Raw genomic sequence first — 27,266 nt, forward strand, 5'->3', positions numbered from 1 at the left:
CTCTCTGTCTGCATGCTTGCTCGCTGCGTTGTTATTGTATGCTGATTAGAAACACTGTCCTGTGGTTTGGGGCTTTTTTTTTTTTTTTGAGCACTTGGCAACTCCTCATTTGAAACATCCTCGTTCATGACAGTTATAAATTTATATCAGGCTCTCTTCCTGGATTTGTTCTGTTCGTCTTTGCAGTAATTTATATAAAACTAGATCTTTTATTCTAGTGCATTTTGATGCTTGGATAAAAGGTACTGCAAAACATTCTTGTGGGGACAACTTGCAGACGGACATCCCAGCAGCCTGAAGCCTACAGTATCGAAGGAGACAGCTGCAATTAGCAACCATCTTGTCTCTATTCATATTGTACTTCTTTACTTGGGACTTCTCTTGATGGGTTTGCCCTCATGAGTTGTGTGCCATTTTTAAGTTAAGCAGAAATGCTGGCTTTGTCAACTCTGTAGTTTTTTTTTAATCAGTCTTGCCTGCATACAGCTGTTCTGCTGGATGGCCTTGGAGGATCTAAATCAGGTTAGTGGATTAAAATGTTATATTAAAGCCCAGCAAGAAGGTAGGACTCCAACAAAGCAAAAGCACTGCCTCCTGCGTACCAGCAGTTGTCAATGCCACCATCTTCAGCTCAGCAAGTTCTTCCCAGAATGTGCAGATTTCATTTTACTTTATTTCACCCAGGAAGGGTACAAGATGTGTGACAGCAGCACCTGCTCGAGCAGGGCCATAGCCAGGAGCAGATAAACTGTTGTGAACTGAGCTCCCGTTTCAGGGTGCAGTATGTTGTTTCTTGATGTGCAGTCAGTGCCTGTCCTCAGGGTGTTACAAGGATTACGGAATGAGCATGTGGTTCTTCAGGAAGACCCTGCAAAGCATAATGTACCATCAGGTTTTTCTGATTGTTCCGTAAATCATCGTTTATTGTTAAGAGCTTGTGTCTGAGCATGATATTAACCCTTGAGTGCAGCCCCGTGTTGCTGGAGCAGTCGGTATTTCTGAAATTAAGGAGAGGCAGTCAGGTAGAGACCTGGTTTTGAAGGTAGAAATCAACCCTACTTTGTAGTTGCAACCTCTCCTTGCTGCGGCACCGGTGGCAAACGTGGTCTTGATTGTAGACCCCATGCATCTGCGGCCGTGTTCGCTCTCAGTCTGCATCTCCAGCGTTTGTCAAAATTTAAATGAGCAAAGACACCACATCCATAAATAATGCTTATATTTACCTCTGGCAGCTGCCTCTTATCTTCAGAGCCACGCTGGCTTGTCTGCCGCAGAGCTGCCTCCTGGAACCATTCATTTTTCCTTTTATAGTAGCTGGATGGTATTTTAATGCAGTGTTTGAAACGACTGCATAATTTGCCCTAGTGCTAAGGTTTAGAAGCTTTACGCCGTGGATAAACTTAGAAAAAAAGGCTGCATGGACATGAAAGGCTGCAGTTGTGTTCAGAGGTCTTGGTTAGTTGTCCAAAACAGCTGCCAATGTCTTTATCAGGAACGAGATGGTGTATTAAGGGAGCTAGCTGCAGTTAATGGATTTCCAGGGAAATCATGGTGTGTCTGTGCAGGGTGAGGGCAGTATTTGGTAACGGCAAGCCTGCCAAGTCCACTTCATTTGACAAATAAAATGCAGTGGTTAGGACCCTCTGAAAAGAGAAGATTTGACTATGGGAGCAAGAGAGCCATCAGTGGTGACTAGGATAATTAGAGTATTTTGGTTCAGGTCTGTCTTGAATGCTGGGCATCTCTCTGCAGCCACAGTATTCTTCTTCCTAATAAGGTAAAATATATCAGGCACATAGATGAAATAGGGAAAAATGGGATTTTAATGGTAGCAGAATAATAACGCATGCTGAGTGTTGCTCTTGTCCTTTCCCAAGTGCCCCTCAACTCCAGACTTTGCATTTTTTTCATATATTATTATGTACATTTTTGCAGTCCTCCTACTGAGGTAGAAAAATCTCATAAACCACAATTCAGGTATGTAAAAGAAAAAAAAACAGACGCACTAAATATTAAGCAGCTTGACTGATGTTTGTTAAGAAACATGCAGTGGATGGAGCAGAGGACTTTAATCAAATCTTTGTGGAGAATTCAGGGGTTGTTAAAAATCTTTCTTTTGATCCTGCTTGTAATCTGAGCATCATTTTAAGCATAATTTGTGCAAGGAACTGCCCTTCTCGGTCACGTCTGTCTTCTTGCTTTTATCTAAATAATTCAGAGAATTCAGGTTTTTTCCATCTCAGCCTACTGCAAGGCTCCAAGGCCATTAGTTAATGCCTTGACTAACGCAGTCAATACCTCTCAGATCCATTCAGCATCTTGACTGGTGGTTCTCACTCCCCCTTTCCATCCCGCTGGAGACAAGCCCCTTGCCTGAGCTCCTCGACCATCCCCACCTTGTTTCCATCTCGTTTGTTGTTCTTATCAGGCTCATGTCTGTCACCTGCCTCTCTGTTTTTCACCAGTCTCTGCATTGTTTTCTGCATTCTTCATCAGATGACAAAAAACTCGTTATCCATGTAAATACATCTGTTAATGTATACATGTTAGTGTAATACATCCCTCTAGAAAACAGATTTTTCCATGATGCTTTTAATTCACTTAGTTCTGATGGTATTTCTTAAGCAAATGACTTTGCAAAAAGACTTCGTTTTTAACAGATCTTTATAATTTTTAGCCATGTGTGACCAAGGACATTTTATCCCTAAGGGTTAGTTAATGAATTAATTCACACTTTCAGAAGAAGTCTGATGTGAAATTGCCCAACAGAAGGCAAATAAAAGATGTGAGACAACTTCTTGGGCAACAAGTGACCTGATTCTTCCCTTCCTTTAATTTAGGAAAGCTGTTAGGAGCTGGTTGTTTGATGTGATGAGTGTCACCATAAATATGGCTTGTATTTAACTTAATGTGTATTCATAATTATAAGTGGAAAATGACTACCTTAAAAACACAAGGAACTGAAAGGGACTGACTACTATATCCAGGAAAGTCCCTGTAAGTAGATGTCGTGGAGCACAAAAAAAAAAGAAGGCATGCTGTTTCCTGCCCCATGGCACTCTCCTATATTGTGATAGCAAGACCTGTGATACAAACAAATTTTTTTTTTTAAGTCCCTCTGCACTACCCCAGCATACCTAGTTCTTGAGGTCTGCTAAAACTCTATGTAATGCTGAGATATTTTGAAAATTTTTATCTGCGAGATTTTATAGGATATAATGTGCCATCATATCTTTGCTTAAATGGCTATATGCTATTTAGTAAATGGGTGTTACGTGCAGGTAGCTACATGGCTGTGGAAGGACACCATCGAACTGTTCTGTGATGGTGTGCAGAGCACCCAAACTGCAGTTGAATCTGTGAAATGCTTTTTATTCTGCATAAACACGTGCAGCTATAGGTCCGTGTGAAATCAGCTAGTGATTAGTTAGAAAAGCACTTATGCCATTCCGGTCAGATTTGCTAACCGAAATATTCAGTGTCTTGAAAATCCACTTTGTGCAGAAAAAGGCAGAGGGTAACACGCATTCAGCTGTGGTTTTGGTGTGACAGTAAAGCAAGAGAAAACAGTCCAGATCTTCTGTCTGCCTTTGCCCAGGGCTGTGCATCCTTGCTCCATCCTTTCATTGTCTCAGATGTTCGTTACCCCTGGGTCTGTGCTGACTCAATTAGCTAACCTAAAGAAAGTCCTTGGAGTGGAAGGAGAGTTGAGCTTGTGTCCTTGTGCTAAGTTCAGTAGAGGTCTAGTAAACACCAGTGTTGCACCGAGCAGAGAAAGGGAGAAAGGAGGGAACATTTGCCCAGGAGCGATGAGGCAGGCACATCTCTCCCTTCTGGTGGCATGAAGCCATTAGATTTTATTTTTTTTTTCACCTCAGAGTGTCGCTTCACCCTGACCTTCTTTACCTGGGATGATTTTCTTGATGATGAATACAAGACACTTGGCATGTTCATGAATAACCATCACAAGATGGTTATTTCAGACAAACTGCACTATGTTAGTGGCTTAAGCTTGGGGAGGACATTTAATTTTCAGCATGGTAACAGTTAATTGGCAGAGACACAAGATAGAGCCAACCTTAATGCAGAACAGACCTTAATGAGGGGAAAAAAGTATTTCATTACAGCAAAGAGCTGAGCAATGTTTCATTAACTTACGTACTAGTAGTTGTACTGTCTAATGCCTTTTTCAGACCATTATAAAGAGAAAAGGAATGGAACTTCAGGGCCAAATGGAATAACATTACCTAAGACGTTAAAAAAAGAAAAAACAAAACAAAACAAACAAAAAAAAAAAAAAAAACAAAAAAACCCAACCAAACAAAAGACCCCAAAAAGCACACAGAGGGAAAGAGCATAGTTGCAACTAATCATGAGCATTTAACAGACTGAAAATATTAGAGGAGATAAAGTGGGAAGGAGACAAAATAATTAATAGTGAGAAGAAAGTGGAATGAAAATTCTTAGTCCTGAAGTATGAGGACAAGAACACTTAATGGAATAGAAAGTAGCAAAACTGCTGGAAGCACCTACTTATACCAAACCCCATTAGCTTAGGAGACTCATTGTCACCACAGGTGCTTAGCAGGATTCCTTTGAAGACCTGATACGTTGGTGAGTGTATTCAGAATTAACAGAAAAATATTAATAGAATAAAACTGAAACTCCACAAAGCTTTTAAGAATGAAGCAAGCGTCTCTGCTTCAGGACATGAGAGCAACCTGTCAGTGTAGGACTTCAAAAGGACCTTTTTCTCATGGGATTAGGTTTTTCATTTTTCGCTTCAAAACGCAAGGAACAGCTGTGTGTGGTGACAGAATACGGATTAGATGAAACTAGTGGTTTTATCAGACTGGTGTCCTGCACGTATTTCTTCATGGGATGCAGCATCCTTCCTTTATTAAGAAGTCTGAGTCCATCAACGTTGGGTCTTTTTTTAACCTAATTTCATGACTTTTTTTCACATTATGATATGATTATATGCCCTAATGTTCCCACAAAGCAGTGCACGGGAGATGCTGCTGAGATCTGGCTGAGCGGAACTTGTGTCTGTGAGGATTTCCCAACCCTGCAGAACTTCATGGTTGGCCACAGTTCTGTGTTGATACTATTTACTTGGCACTAATGTCTGGAAAAAAAAAGGCAGGACATTCAGATTTCAAGATTTCTGACCAAAGTGCAAAATAAGGACTTTCAGAAGGAAAAAGCTGAGTTTCCACAGACTGCTCTGCCTGTAACCAACCTCCCCACTCCAGCTGCCCTTTCTGTCATCAAATCCATTCTCAACATTTTAAAGGCTTATTTTAATTGCATCTGATTACTGAAAAGATGCTTTAATTTCCCAGAGTCCCTTTTTAAACTTAAATTAGGCTAAGATCATGTGAAAAGTTTTATAAGAATGGAAATGAACCATTCCTGGGTTAAGAAGTCAGATCTTCCCATGCAGGATGTAATTTTGGCACAGTTGCTTGGAATAAGGGATTTTTCTATATAATCCCAATCTGAATAAATTTAGATAAATTTAGACTGATTTCTTCTCAGCCTAAGGCTGTTTATCCTGATGGAAGAGGAGATGTAGAATGTCTGTGACTGGACAGGGTCTGTTGCACAGACTTTGCCTCTACAGCTGTAGCAGCTGAGGTGTGATGAGAAATAATTTCTCTTTGAGGAAGCTTGCCAAAAAAAAAAAGGGAAAAAAAGCCTGGAGTGAAGATGATGATACACTGGCAGAACAAGTTTTTCTACGATAGTGTCTTCTGCTTGGGAAGGGCCAAGAGAAAGGCAGGATTTGGCTTATAAAAGCTGAAGTGCTATGTTTGGCAATACATTGAGCTTCACTGTAGGAATGCTGGTACGTTGTGCCTGTAAAGTGGTGAGGAAATTTCCCTAAATGTAGCCTTACAGGTTCCTCCTCAGGTCAGGTCACACGTCTACTTCTTGTGCCACTAACTAACCTATTAATTTATTTATGTATCAGTTTCACTGTGAAAACATGGACCGAATGGGACCTTGGTTCATGGTTTTGCTAGAACAAACTCTGAACGAACGTAGGTGGAGGAAAACACTTTTTTGTTTGAAAAAAGTATTTAAAACCTTTGCCATCAGTGGACCCTTCAAATCTGGCTGGCTGGTGATTCTGTGCTTCTGCAGCTCCTTATGGTGGACTCTTGACTGCTGTACGTGAGCACCTGTCAGTAGGGCTGCTCCATGCATCTTCTCTCATCCTTCCCTCCACGGGGAAAAGCGAGAACCACAGACTTGTTTACTTGAAAGAGTTTTATTTCAGGAAGAGAGGGTGGGGTTTTTTTCTTTCTTTTCTGTTTTGATTTGTTACAGATGACGTTTTCTAACCACACTGCCCAAATCAGAAGGCTGAAGTCTCTTTTGGAAGATGATGCTTGTAACTGTATGACTCCACGATTGAGACTTTGAGAAAATTTCTAGCAAGATTTTTGTTGTTTTAGTTCGGTTTTGACTGTAACCTGGGTGCTTTTGCTGAAGAGCACAACCACAGCATAGCACAGATATTCAGCTACAATGTGACAATATTGCAGACCGGGACTTGCAAAACATCTCTAAAAATAAATATCAGGCAGGCTCTAGTCTGTGATGGGGATGACAGGTATCCCATCTGTTTTCTTCCAACTCCTGCCTACCACCAGCTGAAATACAATGGGAGGGTCCTTGACACCTACAGAAAGCGTTCTTGTTTCAGATTTTCCACCTTGTTTTCCCCATTTACATCCATCTAATGACAGGAGGATGAGTAAGGAGGGGGCAGGTTGCAGGAGCACGCTGACACTTCCCATGTTATTCCTTGGGAGTCGTGTTAGCACGGGAACGGCATGAGCTGTTTCAGTGGGAATGTATTTGAGATACAGAGCAGTGTAAGGATGAAGATGTTAACCCGTGATGAAAATAGTGCAGTATTAAAAATAGCTTTAATGACATTTAAAAAATTCTGATTCCCCAGAGTAGCAGGTAAGCTAGTAGCTCTGAAGGACCTTTCTTGTCAACCTGATGATATATTGACGCAGGAAGGTTGTCTCACTGAACAAACCCATTGATTTGACTTCTCCCATTGTGGTTGGGATTTTCTGGGAAGGGTGTTGGCATGATTTGGGAGACACCCTAAAAACACCTCTGAGTAATATAGACTGGCATGTTGGAGATGGACCTTTGTCCAAGGAAGGTGATTGCGAAGGTACTGGGAAATTGGTCCAAGGAAGGTGCTTGTGGAAGGTGCTGGGAAACTGGTACTAGAGAAGGGAGAGCACAAGAAGAATTAGAATTTTAAAAAAAAGGTGTTTGATACGTGAAGTTAGAAACTAGTACCAAAAAAACATCTCTGAATCTGAGAACTTTATAACTGATTTAGTGAAAAAATTACACAATGCCCTCTTGTTTCAGTGTTGTGTTGGAGAGCGATTCGGTATTGTATTGTAATGACATTCCAGTCTATTTTTTTCTCATTGTAAAATCCACCCGTAAGTTCTGGAAAACATCATTGACACTTGCATCTCTTGGATAAAATCCATTGGCAGGACAGCTTGCTGCCTCCCGGCTCCGGGGTGATAGTGGAAGGTTTCTGCCGGGCTGTGGCAGCCAGCTGGAAAGGCAGGAGCCAGCAGTTGTGGTGGTGCAAGACTTAGGGGTTTTGGTTTGGTTTGGGGTCTTATTTTTTAAGTATTTAATTTGCAGGTACATTTGTAGAAGTAAAACATAAATATGAGCCTTTGCAGGAAATTTTATAGCATTTTTAAATGAACTTTTTTCTTTTTTTTTTTTTTTTTGATTAGTCTCTTCTTGCATTTTTCACTTCTCTTCCTCAAATGATGCTTTTAAAGATATTTTTCCTCCTCCTTAATCACACATTAAAATCATAAAAAATCCCTTTTGCAGGCTGGAGTCAGCATGATGCATTAATGATTGGAGTTCTCCTAGGAAAAGCAAACACGAGAATGGCAGGATTTTAATATGATGCTAAGATAAAATACGAGTATGGAAAATTACATCATACTTATCCAGCCTGAGTATGATATAATACTCCTTGATGCCAAGATAGGGATTAAGCTAGAGTCTGATATCCTGCAAGAGTAGTTTCCACTGGGTGTTAAGCCTCTGTTAAAATAAAAAATAAAAGCTAAGCCTGCCTGTCTCAACCTATGTCCCGTGACCCAGAGGGGAACCACAAAAGCTGCTTAATCTATCTCCTGCCGCAGGACACGGCTGTGAATGTAAACCAGACCCACGATGTATTTGGTCATAAATAGAAAGTGAGCAGAACAGCAGGAAACGATAAAGCTCCGTGCACACGCACGTGTGACTTGGGACCCACGGAATAGGTTGAACCTGATGTGAGATAAGAGTGAGACACTAAAACCTGCCTTTGGACACAAAGAGGGATTTAGACCTTGCCTAATTTCAGCAATTTAGAGTTTTTTTCAGCTATTTTTTTCAAATCCAGAAGCGTTCTCCCAACCTCAGTGGTAAGCCGTAGAGTGGATGCAGTGTGCTGGCAGGTTTTGTATGCAGTGCTACTATACTTCATCACCATCCTCCTCGTTTTCTGCTCCTTTGCTAATCTAGTTCTGCCTCACACCTTACGTGTCTCTCCCTTCCTTAGATGTTACTCCTCCACCTCGGAACAGGAGTTGCAGACCCAACAAGCCATCCCTCAGCAGTCGTTCTCCTGTCCATGCAACTGCACACCCAAGCTGAAACCACCTTACATCTGTGGTTTTTTCAGCCTTCATGGAGCAGTAACAGCGTCAGAGATAAAAATTGGATTTTAATAGTATTTTAGTACATATGGTAGCTACTTCTCTGACGCTAGCACTCTTAAGAGTAGCTGGCACCCCTAAGCCTTATTCAAATAAAAGTATATTTTGAGTCTGTTTTATTTAATCATGTAATTCATGATTGCTGCAGAGACCATTGCCACCAAGATGCCTGCGTGTGCTGTTTTCTATTGACCGCATGTCTAAGACTTACTGAGGACAGAGAATTGGCTTCTGTTCCTCTTCATTAGACCCCTTTATGAGATACAAATCAAGTGTATTAGGAGAGCTTGAATTGCTCCTGGTTTTGCTTGTTCTAGTCTCAGATAAATCCTATCCCTAGTAGTGAGATACCTCTTCACACTGGCCAAGTATTACTAATATATTTAAAAAAAAAAAAAGAGATAAATGTGGATTTTTTTTTAGAATAGAAACTGATTTATTTCATCATTTACTCATGCATGCAGCATAATTTTGTGGAATAGATATTTTGAGTCAAATAAGGAAACAAATACACTTTTTTCCTGATTTTTTTTTTTTTTTGGTTCCTCTATTTGAAAATTATATATATTGCTCAAACCTGCAGAAATGATTGAAGGAGGGAGGCATCATCAGAAAATATTAGGTAAATACCACGGGCAAAATTCAGTAAGTATTAAAATATGTTTTTTCCTCTGAGTCATCTTGGAATAAGACATTTGTATTACAGTAAGTACAAATGTAATTACGAAGCCAAATTTCACCTTAGAGAATAAATGGAGGAAAAATGAGAATGGCTGATAAGGACTTTAAAACATCAAATGATAACAAAAATGAACTCCTGTTTATGATAATAGCTCATTAAATTATTTTTTTGGTAGGATACCAACAGGTTCCTGGGATTTAGTGCCAAATCCCTGTGAGCAGAAACACCAGTTGATTCACTGGGTAATGATTATTCTGCATATTAAAAGAAAAATAAACAAACAAAACCCCCGTAGAGCCACTAAAAATATGTATACCGATTTGATTTTTTAGAGGGATTTCCTGAAGAGGAAGAATCCTAGTGGTGCTTTTTTTTTTTTTTTTCCCTGAATATTTCATTGGAAGCACCTTTCATCCCTGTATAGAAATTATAGGAAGTCTATCAAAGGTCCTAAGGGAGAAGGGAGTATTTCCTTTCTTTCTGTGTTCATATCTATTTCCTGAAGAGAAGAGGAATCTCTGTTCCTATTGTACACAAGCAGAATACATGAAGTATTCTATGGTGCCTGACTTAAATAACTTTACTCCTGTCTTTGTGTTTTATGTCAAGCGTTGCAAACTTCACACTCAGAAAGAAGTGTTTCTTGCCATCCTGGAATTACTCAGATTGTTCTGTGTAATTATTCGTTGATACAGGGCTGAAAGGAGAGTGTGCATTGCTTGTTTTCTTCCTAGAGGGCAGGAAACACCGGCGCACGTGTGTGCTCATGTGCAAGTTATGGAAGAGCTGTTTGGTCACTAGGAGAGGAAAAATCCATAGGTAGTTTCTGCGACTGTATCAAGATCGTTCCTATTTTAACAAATACCATTTTTGGAGACTATTGCAAGTTCTTATTGGGAATTTAAAAGAAGAGTTACTTGTAAATATTTTGGGGGGATGGATGGGAGTTTTGTATTTGTAGGGAACAAAGGCTCTGGCAATGGGTTTATGCAGTGGGAGCAAATAACTGATAATGTCTGTCATGAGACAAACACGCACACGGTCTCTAGGGGAAATGCTGAAAAACTGGAGAAAGAAAAGGCCATGACCAACAAGTCATCTTCTAGGCTAACAACAAAGCAACAAGTCATCATTGTCTTCTAACAAGTCTTCTCTTCTAGATCCAACGATTTTTCCAGAGTTGTGCCTGAGAAATGGCATTTAAACATCCCATTTTCAAGTAGTCATAGCTTTTAGAAAATCTGGAGTGTGTGCACTGACCTTGCTCTCATGTCTACATTGTCACCTGGTGAAAAATTGGGATTTAACAGCATTATGTTGACCAAAAATTGCTGAAGGTGTAATACAATCGTGTTGACCAGCTGAATTGTTCAGCGTGTCTTTATGGATGTTTCATAGATTTGCATAATGCTGAAGAAATAGGATAAGGGCTGCATGCTGTCACAGTTAATAAACTCTGTGAGGTTTTAACCCTCATTAGGGCTTTAATTCAGTTTCATGCTTACGCTTACTCTCTGATTCTACTTTTTAAGTCCACTTCTCATTAACTGAGTCTGTGCTTAGGAACCAGGGTCCAAAAACTCAGCTCTGGGTGTGTATACCCTTCATAAGCTGCATTTTTTTTGCCATAGCGACCCAAAATAGATTGCTGCTCTCCAATATGTGTGAGGTTAAGGGCATTTTTCCTGTGCAAAATGGTATTTGGGTTTTTCTGCCTCATTCTTCTAGAGGAACATGAGGTGCCTCCTACGCTCAGGAGGTAGTAGTGATGCAGCGATGCTCATCATCCCTCCTGAGCAAATTCAGTGGCTGTTAAAATGTAATATTTATTGCTTTTTTGATGAACTGGTCATAAGAGCTGCTGGTACCCAAATATCCACCACTCGGCCTTTCTGTTCTGTTTGTCTATCTCGTCCTCTGCATTAGTGGTGAGTGAAGATGGGCAGACCTCTCAAGGAGCAAAGATGGTTAAAGCCTTGAGAGATCTGTAGCTGTCTCTTAAATTCCACTTGGGAATAATTTCTTACCTGGAATTGATCTGTGCATCAGTATAGCACTCTTTGAAAGTGATAACAGAAGACATGAGCTCTTCTTTGCTTTGCATCTGCCACCTTCTAATTTTCTGAGTCTCTGTGTCGAGTGATGCAGTGCACAGAAATGGGTATTTATTTTATGTAGGATTTTTTTAAACAAAATATTAGTGGAAGTGTTTATGCTGGTTACAAGAGCCCTTCATGCTATGTTTTCGTTTGGGTCAAAAATGTTTAAAGTTGAATGTCAGAGGCTGGTTGCTGTTCCAGTTACAGTCTATGGTTGGGTTGGTTTGGTTGGAGTAATTGGGGAGAGGATCTGCCTTCTGCATTTCAAGATAACTCTGGATCTCACTGGTGTCGATGGGGTCCACGCTCCAGCAAATGCTCATCTTGGCTATGGAAGGGTTTGATTAAAACCATGTAGCTTCCAGCAGCATCCTGATGGCTTTTTCTTCAGCAGGATCTGTTTGTCTTCTTCTACCTGCGATGTGTAGTCACTGGGATGTTGCTGCAATTATGCACAATAAACTGGTGCTCTTTGCGTTTCAAAGCCCTTCAGTATTTATTGCTACCCATCGGCTATTCTCCAGGCTTTAGTTATTCCCCTTAGTCTGAAAAAAGTTATGAATATTTGAGGTTTTATTGTTAGAATTGAACTATAGCTTGCTCTTGCACATATATTGGGTTGGTCGCCAATATAAACACTGAATCCGATAAGGATTGTGGGCTGCACGCTGGGGAACTTCTCATCCCAGCAGATCCTGCAAAAATGTCTGTAAAATGTTAACTGGGCATCTGCCAGGAGGGAAGGTCACCACAGTGCCCTTTAGGGTGTGGAGTGACACTGGAGGGGAAAAGGTGGAGTCAGGAGAATGAAGACCTGTCTGGCAGGACATGGGCATCTCTTCACCGTGTGCCTTGCAAAGTCAGCTGTTGGTTTTACAAAGAGATGAGAGTCCAACAGCAGGGCAGAACTTGGTGTCTCTTCTTCACTGGGCTTTGCCAAGAAGATGAAATCAAGAGCTGTATTTGGTAGAGGCACCTTAAATTAAGCCTTCACTGAGCACCGAACCCATCCAACCATCTGAATACAAAGCGGACTGAGCTCAGCTTGGTTGTGGTGGGCCACCTCGATGGCAGCCTGTGCTCAACTCAAGATGTTTTTTGGGGATAGAAGGTTCCCCATTAGGTTACACACTGGTAGATACATAAATCTTAAATGCTGATGTTGCCCCTACAACAGCCAGTGCCTCAATACCATATTGGGGGCAAAAAGCTGGAGATTTCTCCTGATTTTGGCTCCAGGACCAAGTCCAGAGTCTAGAAGATTTGTGACGTTGCAGTGCCAACACAGGCTTTGCACAAATACCAGCCTCACTTCTGCTATTTCTGGCAGCCCTGCATCTCCAAGAAGGTCCAGAGAGACACGCAGGGGAAGGACCTGAGGTTTGAAAAGAAATTGGAAGCAAGAAGAGTTTGTTCTAATGAGTTTTTTCAGAGTTTGTACAATCCAGTGCAGGGGCTGTGCACAAGGGGCCCGTCTCTTTGTGAGGCACTACTTTTGTGACAGTCCACTGTTATCAGTATTTAAAGCCAGAAAGTTCAACTGGCAGCTTGTAGCATGAAATTGCTCCCTTTAACTTTTTAATTTTTGGTTTTTTTAATAGATTATGGCAGGGTAAGAAATAAGTTGCTGGTTTTTAACCAGGGTTTTGGGAAGTGAAGAAGATGCTTTAATCTTGGTTATCTGTGTATAAGCTCTTGTGGTTTCTGAATATGTAGCAAGGTGAAAGGAACGATAATTCTGGCATTTATTAAAAATATAATTTTTTTCTTTCCTAAGTTCTATACCATCTCTTGCCATCCAGCTCCCTGCACCGACTTTGATGGCAGCCAACAGAAGTGGTGCAAAAAAAAACCCCCAAAACAACCCAGGATATTAAAATACCACCCTTTCACATCATCACATACAGCTTTTTTCCAGTTTTTTTTCTTTGTGAATCATTGGTTCTGTGGGGCAGAAGGTATGGGACTATCTAATGCAAAGATGGTATTGTAATAGCAAAGAAGCCTTTAAAATTCAAGTTTCATAGATAATAAAATATTGGTTTTTGGAATTTGATAGCAACCAGCAGAACCAGTAGGAGAAGGGAAGAAAATTTTAATTTTCTGTATTTTTTTAAAGCAGACATACTATTTAGAGTTAACGCCTTTAGAGTGCTAACGCTTTTTTTTTTTTTTTTTTTTTTTTTACTTGATTCCCTTCTTTTTCCATTTCTAAGTTGGGGGGGGGGGGGGGGGCGGGTTCTAACCCTTTTGCTTTCTCTGGATTATCTGGGTACCAGCAAGTATTTTGAATCATGCCAGTAGAAAAAGATCTTTACTTGAAGTTTCAAATCTCAGCTGAGAGCAGAATAGCAGGAGTAAGAAATCCTGACCCTGGGGTCAGGACTCTGGCGGGACAGCAGCAGGCGGAAAATGTGCTCGTATATGTTTAGAGAGTTTGTAATCTTAAGAATTAAGAATCTAGTGAATTCGTATAAGTGCGTTTTACAGAGGCTTTTAATTTGAGCAAATTTGGTTTTCTTAGATTATATCTTTTGCCGCCTCTAAAACACAGGCTGTCGCTGCTGAAACTGTAAGTCCTTGCTCCAGAACACTTCAAAGAGAGGTTTTAATTCTTAAGTCTGTCTTCCTCTTGTTTCTTTTGGCAGAAGATATTCCCAAAAGTGTATCTGTTTTTAAGGTAGCCTGACTCTGATTCTTGTCATGAAAACTTTCAGGCCAATTAATTTGTCAATGCAATCTTAATGAAGAAACTCAAATATCTGATGTCAGGATCTTAGCAAAAGTTGGCCAACCCCGATAAGTGGCATTTCTAGCATATTATAAATAAAATATATATCCTTGCTAGCCGGATAAGTAGGAAACCTATTGATTAAAACCTTGTCTTCAGCTTATTTCCTGAGTCGCTCAGTTAACGTGTGTTTGATCTATCTTGTTTTCGAATCAGCGATATTTGTGTGTGTGTGTGCAAGATGTTGCGCTCGCTTTGATCCCTGAGAGATTTGTTTTGGCATTGCAAGAGCTATTTTTATTTTGCTTTGTGAGTGAAACAAAAATGGTTTGATAAGTGTTCCAGATCTGCCTAGATGTCATATAACAAGACTTGCAGAAGAGACAAGGAGTTACAGGTGACTACCTGAAGACAAGCCATATGTAATATATGCTATATATTTCAGAGAACGTGCACATTTGATATATGTAGGGTAATAAATACAGGAATAAATAGATTCCCCAATAAATACACGAACAAATGTTTAAGCACATATTTTAAATGCTCTGCTGCATAGGAGTGGGTGTAAGCGCATAGTTCAATCCTGTCTTGAATAACAAGCCTGTAATTAGAAGAACATCCTGAATATTGCACAGGAGGTTGTGATGTGAACAGCTGGGATGGTTTGGCAGACTGAGCATCCTCTACCCTGCCGCTCCTCCACAGCCTTAACCTGTTGAACATAGAAAATAAGAGCAGCACGCATTTAAAGGGACAAACTGCTATACAAGTTTTATTTTATTTATTTTTTTGTTTCAAGAGTTTTACGTACTAGTGGTATTTTAAACAGTCTGCATGGTGGAATATGGCAATGCAAGATGAATGGCTGAAATTAAAAATAAAAGTGGAAAACTTGTTTTTGAAGGCCACTATTCCAACAATTTGGAGGGAAATGTGAAATCATACTCTTGAAATTGCAGCAGCTCCTTAATTTGAAAAGAAATAATATTCCCTGATGGTCCTCAGATTAGGTCATTTGATATCTATTTAGGGTAGCGAGGGGCTTTATCTATAATGTAATGTCATCCAGGATCTATTCTAAAGAATAAATAGTTTATTGAAATGGAAAAAACACCGCCCAAAACCTTGAATCATATAAAATAGCGTAACGTTGCCGCTGGTATTTTATAAATGGATGTTGCATGAAGGCAAAGTGCCATCTTCAACTCTTCAAGCCAATTAGAAATATATAATTTTAGAAAGCTGCTGCTGGTTTGGGTACCATGGATGTTTGGTTCCATGCACTTGTCCTGGGTTGAGTGAGTGGTGGAGGTTTTTTTGGTGGCAGGGGAGGGGGCTATAGGGGCAGCCCCCTGTGAGAAGGTTCTCAAAGCTCCCCCAGCTCCAAGTCAGCTCCACTTCTCTTTGGAAACTGAGCCAATCAGCTGCGCCTCTGCGAGAACGTATTTAAGAAGGGACGTGGTGAGGAGCAGTGGGACTGGTGAGGAGGAGTTGCTGCAGCTGCGTGAACACCAAGGTCAGTGGAGGAACGGAGGAAGAAAGGAGGGGGGAGGTGTGCCGGAGCAGAGACCCCCCTGTACCCTGTGGTGAGACGGCAGGGCGGCCCCCCCTGCCACCCATGGAGATCTACAGTGGAGCAGACACTGATTTATGGCCTGTGGCTTCCACCGAGATGATAAAGGTGCTGTGCCTGAAGAAGGCCGGGGTCTCATGGGAGAAGGCATCCCTGCTGCTGTAATTCAGTGCTGGGAGGATTGCAGCATGCGGGGGAGTCCCACGCCGGAGCAGCTCGGGAAGGGCTGCAGCCGTGGGAGGGAATCCAGTCGGAGGAAGTTAGTGACCCATGACGGAGCAGTGTGGGGAACGCTGCGGCCCATGGGAGGAATTCAAGTCGGAGAAAGTTTGTGGAGGACCGTCTCCTGTGAGAGGGGGACCACGATGGAGCAGAGGGAAGAAGTTCCAGAAGCTCCCCCCACTGAAGATGGAGAAAGTGGCAGCACTGACTGCACCCCCCATTCCCTGCCCCTGCGCCACTGGGGGAGGAGGTAGAGATACTGGGAGCAGAGCTGAGCCCGGGAAGAAGGGAGGGGTGGGGGGAAGGTGTTCTCAAGATCTGGCAATGCTTCTCACTGTCCTACTCTGTTATGTGTTGTTAGTGTCTGTAATAAATGTATGTTCTTTTTTTTCTTCCCCTAACGAGTCTGCCTTTTGCTCTTGACCATAAAGGGTGATTTTTTCCCCATCCCAGTCCTATCTCAAACCCCAAGCCTGGCTCTCTGTCCCTTCTTATTGCCGGAAGAGAAGGGAGAGAGAGTGGCTGCGTGGTGGTTGGCTGCTGACCAGGCTCAAACCACGACAGCGCTTCATTCCCTGCTCCCCGTGAGCAGGTCCATTGCGGCATGGGGAGGTGAGCTTGGGGAGCCCATTCTGGTGGGATCCCATAGCACCCAGCAGCACTGCAGCAACTTGGGTGTCCCAAACGAGATTTCTGTGCTGTGTGTGTGGTGGAAATCCTGCCAGGAGGAGACTGCGTGCTATAGGCAAAGCGAGCATCCTGGTTTTGGCTCCGCTGCATTTCATCGTCGGGGGGAGCGTGCAGGGTGAAGTCCGCTATGAGGGCGCGTCTGTCAAGGAATTATCTGGATTTGTCGGTACAACAGAGAGAAGAAATTGGCTTATAAGAAGCCAACATTTTTGTGAATGAGATCCATATGGATGTGTGCTCCACGCCCCCCATATTCTCTATATGTTGCTTTGCCAGAAGTTGCCTACCAGTTCTTACGATACAGCCATCGCTTCTAAAAATAACTATTGAAGAATTTGAGATCTAGGCTGTTGATTACGTTTTCGGGTCCCAAGTGTAGCAAGGAAAGCAGCTCTCTGTGGGCTTCCCAGCTTGCCATGTGGCTGAGCCCATCTCAGGAAGAAGAGGGATGGCTTATAGCCCACCCTGCACATCCCTGGAGAACACTGGGCAATGCTGGGGTGGTGCAGACTTAATGATATCCTCATCTATTTTAGAAAAAAAGAGAAAAATTCAGCAGTGAAGTCCTGCACATCCCTTATAGCCTCTAATAGAAGAGGGAAAGATAAGTATTGCAATGTAAACCCATATATGACTGTATAGAGGAAACGATGCCATTCTTTGTTGACTTTAAATAGAAATGGTTTTCATTTTAATTGCACGTCATTGTGTTGGAGCAGTTGATTGGGCTGGTTTATACTAGGACAAAGCATTATGACAGTAATAAACATTCCTGGGTCTTGGCCTTCATCTTTCCCCAGAGACTGATTTCTCTGGTGTGACAGTGGCACTGATTGTTTTCCAGCTTTATCCAGTCAAATAAGTAGAGATAGAGCATGGGGTTAGAGAGCTAGTCTTGAAATTTTCTATTAATCTCTGAAATATTCCCCCATGTTTTGTGAAAAAGCAAAAAATAAAATCAACAACAAAGCCCCCAAATAACCCATGTTGCTTGCAATAAAACCAGCAAACACGCCCTCCCCAAAACCTTTTTTCTGTAAAGAGAAGAAAAAACAGTTATTGGAAACTAGACCTTCTTGTATTTCTAAGTGCCAGCTGCTTTCCAACACTTGCTCAGATATTTCAAGAGCTCAGGCTCAGTCTTTAAAAGCGCTATTTTGGTCTGTGCTACAACAAATCCTTTTGGTCCTGTTGCTCATGTGTTTTCATCGTACGCTTGTTTTTGGTTTGTAGCGATGCGTTTTTTGGGCGAGTAATTCCTTGTCAATTGTTGCAATATCTTGTGATTATCCTCATAACATGGCTTATCTGACAGCATTTCATTGCCATGGAGCAATGGTTAGCAGCGTATGGAGGCTTATGTATGCTGAGAGCTTGTGAGCATCCTCAGTCATGGACCATGTTATTTCCTTCTCCTATTCTAATTTGAGAGGGAGAGAAAGCAAGGCCGAGTACCAGATTAATTGCAAGTGCAAAATGCTGGCAGAACAGCACGTGGAGACACTAAAAGGTGCTATCACAAAAAATTCAAGGAAAAAGGTGGGAACAAGCTAATAGAAGACAGATGATGCTGGGTTAGCTTTATTCTTTTGCTTGGGGTCAGCGAAATAGGGCCACTCAGATGATGTGCCTTGAAGGGAAGGTTGGTGAGAAGGATTTCAAGGCAATGTGTGACCAGCCACTGATTTGTTATAGTGCAATGTTTTATTGAAATAGTTACGCGTGAACCTTCTGTTTCCTTGTTTATTCTTCTACAGTGGCTAAAGTGAACTGAAACGTAACAGTCACAGCTGGTATCGTAAGATTTTAGGTGGTTAGTATGTACCAAAGCACTGTGATACAACCCGAGGTAATAATTTAAACCAAGGAAGAGTCACAAGCAGCAAGAACAAAGATCGCCCCTAAATATTAGTTAGTACTTTACTGTTATGTGTGTAGGTGCCTGTCCCAAAGCACGTGCCTTTGTGAAAGTGCAGCCTGGGTACCCTCCTTTGATCTTGGTTCTCATCACTGTCGATCTAGCAAAATCTCTTTGCATCGTGGCTCAGAGCTCCATGGTGGGGATGGCCCTCCTTCAGAGGTATTATTCCTCTTTCTAGGAGAGCTGTTGGAGGAGCAGTGAATCTGCCTGCTGTGATTTGTAGCTCCCATTGTCAGTACCTGGAAAGCTTCAAGTTTTCAGTAATGCTCAAAGATTTACTCGGGGGGTTTTAGCCTCCCCTTTTGTAACCCTTATGCTGGTACCAGGCACTGCCTTGCCCCAGCATGTGCTTTCACATCGTTTGCTATCGGTGCTGCGCAATATCCACCCTCCTCTTTCCTTCTCCCCAAATAAACTCTTCAAGGATCTTGAAGTATATATTTTTTAAAACTTTTTTTCTTTTTTTTTTTTTTTTCCTCATTTTTTTTCCTTTCTCTGCCAGTGATGGGATTTATGGAGTGATCTCATGCATCATCCACTTGAATGCACCAAAGGAAACCAAGCCAAAGACAGGGGGCACGTCTCATGGTCCTGAGATTGCAACTAACTCTCGATGACATCAGGACTGTTGGCATATGCAGCATAAATTAAAATAGTAGACAAAAGCTTTGGCAAAGGAGAAATATGACCGTTGGATGTGGGAACTTGAGAAGCAAAACCCATTTTAGTGCAGAGCAGGAATTGTTTCCAATCACCTTTTTTCTTTTCTCTTTCAGGCTGTGACTGTGCGAAACTCCATGGCTAAATCATTGTACAGCGCCTTGTTCGACTGGATAGTGTTCAGAATTAACCACGCACTCCTCAATTCAAAGGACATGGAGGAAAGCACCAAGGTAACATTTTGCCAGCTCTTCTGGCTACTCTCTTGTGTGTTAAAATAGGTTACTGCGGGATGAAACATTACCCAAGCTCCCAAGCTCCTAACAGCATGTTGCTTAACATAAAGTTAATTTTTCCTCAGTTAATATTTTAGACTGAGTACATTGTTATTTTAAGTGGTGTTTGCTGAGCCAGGAAGGGTGAAGCACCTCGAATACTATATCCTCAAAGTGGCTGGGGAAGAGGTTTTGTTGTAGCCACAAAAGCCTGTTCTCCCACCCCCTCCAGGAGCAATGCCAAGTAATTTTCCTCCTTGTGTGTAAAACTATAGGGCCTAATATAATTGAGGGGGGGGGAAAGGGAAATCATGCTAACATGAGGTGTTTTGATGAAGTTGCTCCATAAAAATAATTAGAAAAGGTGAACAAGCAGTGGTGCCGATAGGTACTGAGATAGCACATCTATAACGAGCAGGAAAGTGAGATCAGGGAAAAAAAAAAGGTTGCAGTGGGAAGAGCGAAGCCAGTGCGGTGCTGAACCACTTTCCCAAAGAATTGATGGGAAGGGATGACACGACGTTTCCTGCGATAGCAGGGGCTGGATGCCATGACCTAGAACATCCTCTCCAAACCCTCTTGTGCTCTCCTCTGCGCTCGGCGTGACAGGGGGATGCTGACCCCAAAAAGCACGGGTGTACGGGTGCGTCCACGCACGCACGTGCTCGCAGCTTGCCAGCTACCCTTGGCTTGGAAATTTTGGGCACGGGCCAGCAGCTGTGGGTTTTTCTGGGGGCTTGTACATCCAAGCTGAAGCCACAGCTGCCAAAAGGAGGATTGTTTTGCTAAGCGCTAACATTACGTTTGAATTACCCTGTAGGACCAAAGTTGCAGAGGCTTGCAGTGTAGCTGGTCCTTTATTTAACTCCATAGAAATGCTTGCAGAGAGTAATTATAGACTGGAAATAAATACATGTGTATAAAAGTTGGTAATATGCTTTTCAGACAAGAAAGGTTGTTAAAGTGGGTAAGATCTAGCGTGTCTCCTGACTGCACATGCTTCCTCTCCCTCTGTTTAATATTTTACCAAAAATGTTGTGTTATTTCCTGATTTTTTTTCCAAGTCATCAAAAGTTTTGTCTGAGTTGTCAGGAGAAAAAAAAAAAAAAAAAAAAACAAAAAAACCAAACCATAAAAACAACAAACCACTATACGTGTATTTGGTGAAACAGAAAAGGTGGATTCGTTTTGAGAAGGAAATGCATCTCAAATACTAATTATTTTTTTGTAAGTGATCCAATGATTTTTAAAATATATTATCCGTTCCACAATATGCAAATACCAAGTCAGACTGTGACACTATTGCTTGCTTAGTCAGCATGTCTGTAATAGCAGGGCACAACGGTGGGTGTTTATGGGCCATTAAACTTTGGTTCCCAACCTCAAATCTCAGCAGGTAAGAGCCAGAACAACCCAAATTCATGCCATTTTTCAGCATTACTGCTGCATATTAACCCGCTGCTTCCTCCAAGCAAGACTCCTGTGCAGCGTAATCACCTTCCCCTTGCTGATCTCCCTATATCATCTCGTGAATTCCCCATTCCCAGTTTTTTGACCCCTTTCTTTTTTTTTTTTTTTTTTGCTCAGAATTGCCCTGTGTAGCAATAAGATCCAGGTCAGGCAGCAGGAGCTGGGAGCAGTGTTGCCCTTGCTTAGGAGCTGATCTGCCTACTCTGGCAAACGCCCAGGACCTGGAGCTGCAGGAACGTGCCGGCTCGTACCGGCAGCGAGATCCAACGAGGCAGTCTTGGGCTGTGCCTGGGCCAGGTTTTCTGAAATAGGAAGGTAGTGCACAAAATACCAAGGAATATATACTTCTAGAGACAATAATGCAATTAGGTTTATCTTTAGAGTCCTCTATGAGCACTGATTGATTTTCACAAGTCCCCAGAAATCATGAAAATGTATGAATCCTACCCGTTACATGGGTAGAGAGGTTAAAGAAGAGAGTTTCTGTGCATTGCACAGAGCTGCAGAGAGCAGCTTTGTTAAACATTGACTAGTCGTTTTTCTCTCAAGTTGTTCTAGAGCGTCACCTCCTCACCTCTCTTTTTAGCCCTTGACTTGGGTCCTTCCAGCACAGAGGGAGGAGAAGCACCTGCCTGGACCAGGCAGGGCTGGGAATAACTGCTCCTTTGCCCTCCAGGAATAACATTGCTGCCAGCGAGCAGCCGAGGGCATCCTGGGCTCTGCGGCTGCCGCTGAGACACCAACCAGCAATTACCACTCTTCTCTGCCCTGGAGGAACTGAGGTGATGCCAATTAATTTGGTTTTTCCTACCACTTCACAATCCTCTGGAAATCCTTTTCAGCTCGAGCCTGGAGAAACCCCAGATGAGGATATAGGTTCTTCTTAACCCTCCCATATGTGGTCTTGAGGTTGGGCAACACCTACGAGTAACTGGAATGTGGACTGGGAGCAGGGGCATCTCCAGGTGCTGGGAATAGGTACTCACTGCAAGGCAAGATATCAGCACTTGGATGACATCTACTTGCAGGCATCTACCAACTCCCTCGAAAAATCTCCTAAACACCCTGCGTCTCTGATTTATGAAAGAAAATACACCTTGCACCTCATCACGAAAGGTTGCCAACTCCTGAGTTTGCAGTGGGTGAGCAATATGCAACTCACCCTCCAGCAAATGTCCTGGCTTAATCCCAGCCCATGCTTGCCACCAATATTCCTCTGATTTTTAAGATATATTTTGAAATAATCCCACAGGTTGTGAAGGTTCCGAAGGTTGTCAGATGCTGGATTTTTGGCAGAGGGCTTTCTCATATGACAGTCATGTTTTGCAGAGGTAAAATAAGACTCAAAACCATCTGAATTCAGAGTGTATATGGGAAGAGAACTGCATCTAAAGTTGATGAGAGAAGTGAATGTGAAGGTATATCTCTTCATGAGTCTAAATTTTTATTTCAGTGGTCATACACAGGTGTTGTATAAAAACCCCTTGTGGAGAACTTGAATAGCATTCGCAGAAGTTGGCTTGACCAGAGCTACCATTTGCCTGGTTGTGGTAGCTCAGGGTTTTGACATAAAGGCTGAAGGTTGCAGAAGACATCAAATACTTATAGATGCACATACGGCGCACGCGCACAAAAGCCGGATTTGCTCTCCCCTCCGCGTGCTGTGGAAATACATCCAGCCATCTCTGCATCTGGCAAAGTCCTTTTGCTGGGGCTAAGAGCATTGCCCCAGCCACCTCGGACAACCATGTTGACCAAAACTCATGCTCAGCCAAACCGGTGGTGGATATAGCATTCATCAGTGAGAGGTGGTGTTTGGCAAGAGGGCTATTTATAGCTAGTTTAGCCTGTTTAATTGCTGCTGGACTAGGTGGTTTGGTGATAGTTGGGAAGAAAACCTAGATCCTAACAGAGTCCAAACCCCAGGAGAGCCTGGGACAATGGGAATGGAGACAATTTTCATATCCCAATACGTGTGTTTATTTGATGTCAACAGTAAGGAGAAAATCAAAAGATGGAGCTGGGTAAAAAAAATAAACACCCGGCCATCGTTCTTCCACTGTTTTTCAAGCAAGTATTTGGAAGATGTAAATCAGACCTTTGATATCCAAATTTAGCTAAATGTACAGTGAATTATTTTGGGAAAACACAGTGGGATTTGGCTTATCTTGCTTGCTGACAGGATTTGTAGCATATGATTTCTGAACAGAGTTGTGAATAAGTTATTTGATACAGCTTGTTTTATGCTCATAGCGGTGCTGCTGTGTATCCATTTCACTCCAACACGATTTTCCTTGGTCTTCTCTCTTCTTTTTAGCTTCTTTTATGTTCTCGTGATCCCCTACAAACTGTCTGAAATTTGACCTTTATTAATGAGGTCGGAGACTTTTCCTCCTCTTGAGAACTAGATTACTAAACCTCAAAGAGTCTCTTATTTAATTCCCCTTCCATAAATTAGGTTAAGAATTGCTAGAAGTCCGTCTCGTTGCTTAAAATAATGATATAGTGCAGATCGTGGTGGACCAAAAAGCATTTCTTCCAAGGGTGTTTTTTTTAAGCTTTTCCCATTTGATTCTTGTGAAGTGTCTTAATTTCTTCCTTAAATAACCTTGCTGCTGGTTTCAGATAAGGTGCTGTGTATGTTTTGATGATGGCGAAAGCAAATTCATGGCCACGAAGAAAATTCATTTAAATTAATGGGCATGAAGAAAATTCATGGTTGAATTAATGAAGTATTCATGGCCATGAAAAAAAATGTATTTAAATTTAATCATCTAGTTAATTCTTGGCTATCTGACCTGAAACAGAGGAAGAGTTACTGAACACACAACAGGTTTAATGCGCATCTGTTCATTATTTTTAGGTCCCAACTTACAAATATGACGCAAATCACTGCCTTTCACTTTATATAATAGGTCATCATGTATATTATGGTGATGTAGTTTGGAATAGTCCTTTTAGATTTAGTGGTGATGGTTTTTTCGTTGCTTTGGGGTATTTTTACAGTATTGGCTTTGGAATATTGTAAAAAAATAAATTAAAAACATTTTTAAACAGATGCAAAATTATAAAATAATAATAAAAAGGATTTTTCCCCAGAATTTGCAGCAAACTTGTTATAAACCAAAATATGCCTCTGTGGTGGAATGACATCACCAACATGCATTTGGGGTGACATAAATCGGCTCCAATGATCTCTATTTATTGGTGGTTTGGGAATTGGAGAGCACGTAACTTTAAGACTGTCCTTTGCCAAAAGCCCTTAAAAGTTGTGCTCGGTGTTTAAATGTTACAGCTGTGACATTTTTAGAAAAGCATGAGGTCACTTTTTATCATCTCAACCAGAAAGTGCTTACTAACCCAAGGTTTGCCCAAATTTTAAAAATCCTTGTAGACATACACTTTTAATTAGAGGAATTTTGCTATAGAATTGATATACTAAGTAATACAGTTGTCTGCTGCAGGCTTGTCCGTGCTACGTGCTTGTTAATTTTAAATGTCAGTTTTTATAAAGGAACAGCATTAGCACGTAAACTAGATGTGGCTAGTTGAGGTCTAAATTATATTACATCTTTGCATGATTTCCTTATGGCACTCATTCAAAGTGTGAATTTGAAACTGAAGAATGAGAAGATTTGTAAATGTAAAATTCCTTTGATTATTTTCTTTAAATATTGGACAACAAACCTGATCTTAAAAACAGCCAGATTACATGCTTTTGTCATACAGTTTAACAAAGTAATTTAATTCATGCATATCTCAACAGAATTTTTTTTTTTCTCACCTTGCTATAAGAAATGACTCTGTACTGGTAGATTTGTGCTACTTTACAATGGAAAAACTGATCTAACCCTTTTGTGTAAGTACCATGAATTTTCTGGCCAGAAAGCAGAAAAATAACCGTAAATTCCCAATTTCTCATTTTTAAAAGTTTTACCAACTTACATGTACTGACCTCTTTCTTTTGGGAACTTTTCAATGCTGCCTCCTGCAACAGAGGCCAAACAACCTGATTCACCACAGAGCTCTGCCCTAATTTCTCTGGCATGAAACTCTGCAGAAAGCTCCACATCTTAAAATTTGTATTCTGGAGGTGTTTGGGAGTTGTCCACATAGTCAGTGGTGTGAGAAAAATGCTGGTTTTCCCCGTGTAACAACCATTGCAGAATTAACCATCCTCATCTTGTACGCGTGGTTCGATACCTGCAGTTATTTTGTTAAACACAGATTATTTGGTAGGTTGTTTTTTTTTTTTTTTTTAGTTCTGTGCATTTTACCTGTCTGAGTTTGTTTAATTTTGGCTGTCAGCAAAAAAAGTATAAAAAGACAACTTCAAAATATATTTTAATAGGATTCTTTTATAACTGAAATAGCCATTTTTTTTCTATATCTAACTGTTCTATTTTGCTTTATAAATGTATTTACACTCACATATTAAAATATATTTTGTACCAGTTTCAACACAGTAAATGAACCAGCATTGAAAAAAAAAAGGGGAGCTTTTTTTGTGCTCAGCTATTTCATATTAAATGATGTTTGTGAGAGCTTGAAAGCCTTGTTCAGTTTGAAGCGTTCACTTGTGGCAGAGTCTCAGTTATTTCCACAGAGCATCAGCATAGTGCCTGTGAAAACTGGTGTTGGTAATTCCATAAGGATTCTGGAAGTGTGAGCATTTTCTCTTCTGAGTCTTGTTTCTATGTAGTGACTTTTATCTAGGGTAATTTTAGGGAGCTCTTGTGAATTGTAGGGAGAATCTTGCATAGTTGTGGGGTGATCAATGTTGGGATTTGCTTACACAAGGGCAATGCGAATGGAGCGTTGGTGTCACGGATAAGAAAAACTCGCTTTGTCCCATTTTCATCATCACTTTTTCCATGTATAATATAGATAAAATATGAGCTGCTAATTATAAAAGACTTTAAGAAGAACTCTTACTGAAATCTATTTAAAAAAAAAAAAAAAGATGAAGCAGAAGATTTCTGCTTGTTAGGCTGTTGTTTAATGAATATAGCTGTGAACAAAAGGGTTGCCACATTCATTGGGACAGGCAGGAGAAGGATACTTGGCTTGGGAAGCAGTGAGTGAGAGCAAATCCCTCTGCCAGGCTTAGTCCTTGGTCCAGTGGCTTCCCAATTTCCATCTTCTGGTCAAACGGCTGTTTCTCACGGGCATTTTGCCGAGCGATGCAAACTCCTGGGAAGCTGGCCAAGGACCTCCAGGAGTCATCCTTGTCATGGCAAGGGTGGCGGTGAGGAGGCAGAGTCTGTCTGGCCCTGGAATAGGAGGAAAAGCCTGGATGAAGGATAAAGTAGCCAAAGACCTCTTGGGAAATTGGGTTAGAGTTTTATTGTTGTGCTTATATGCTTTTTTAATTGTGTTTTCACTTGTTCCGGTAGCCGAAGTCCGTATTGTAGAAAGCTTCAACTCACAAGCCGGGTGGCTGCTCTGCCCACAGCAGCTGCATCTGTTCCAGCCGTAGGTGGTTCCCTGGTCAGGAGTTGAGCACAGAAGGAATATTTTCCTCCCACGTTATGTGATCTATTGAAAACAGATGAACTGCAGCATAGAGAGACTTGTGGATAATCTGGTTTATATTTCTAGCAACAGAGTTGGCATAGTTTTAGGAAGGTGGTGTTATGAAATCCAGAGTGCAGATAAGACCAATAAAATTAAACCCAGAGTGCCTGACAGCTCTCAGGTTCTTCTGAGGTGGAGAGGAGGAGGTGTTTCTCCTCCCTGCTTGAGGTTTGGTTCATTTGACCAGTGCTAACGCTTTTACTACTCTCAGTATTTTTTAATTAATTGTCACGTATGAACAGAGCCTGTTTATAAGTGAGATGGCTTTGGTTAGACCCCCAAGCATGGTTCACTAATGAACTGGTAGAGCTCTCCGTGTACATGTCCTTCAGGCTCTTCACTCTGTTTCTGATGACAGCAGGCTTGCTAGGTGGACACAGTCTGAGTTTTATTTGTAACTAATTATTAATTACTTGTTTAACAGAACAGTAATATACAGGTTTGGAAGTTGCAGCATAAATTATACCTACTTAAGCTTGTTTTTCATCCTGGCTCCCTGTGGTGACGAGGTTTGTCTGTTGTCACATCCCCATGTTCCTCTTTCCCCTGGTTTACCAAATGCCTCTGACAGACAGATGGTTTT

The 27,266-nt window shown here is 41.5% G+C and overlaps 1 protein-coding gene across 9 annotated transcripts in view; it reads left to right on the top strand.

The window, feature by feature from the left end:
- Nucleotides 1-27,266, top strand: part of MYO9A (myosin IXA) — a 189,781-nt gene that overhangs the window by 92,255 nt on the left and 70,260 nt on the right. For all 9 annotated transcript variants that reach the window (XM_042803885.1, XM_042803886.1, XM_042803893.1 and 6 more), the window contains one exon: nucleotides 19,478-19,594. In XM_042803885.1, the coding sequence (XP_042659819.1) occupies nucleotides 19,478-19,594 (117 nt within the window). The remainder of the gene's footprint in view (nucleotides 1-19,477; nucleotides 19,595-27,266) is intronic.

This window comes from Tyto alba, unplaced genomic scaffold (genome assembly GCF_018691265.1).
Source record: "Tyto alba isolate M040663 unplaced genomic scaffold, T.alba_DEE_v4.0 Super-Scaffold_41, whole genome shotgun sequence".
In the NCBI taxonomy this organism is placed as follows: domain Eukaryota; kingdom Metazoa; phylum Chordata; class Aves; order Strigiformes; family Tytonidae; genus Tyto; species Tyto alba.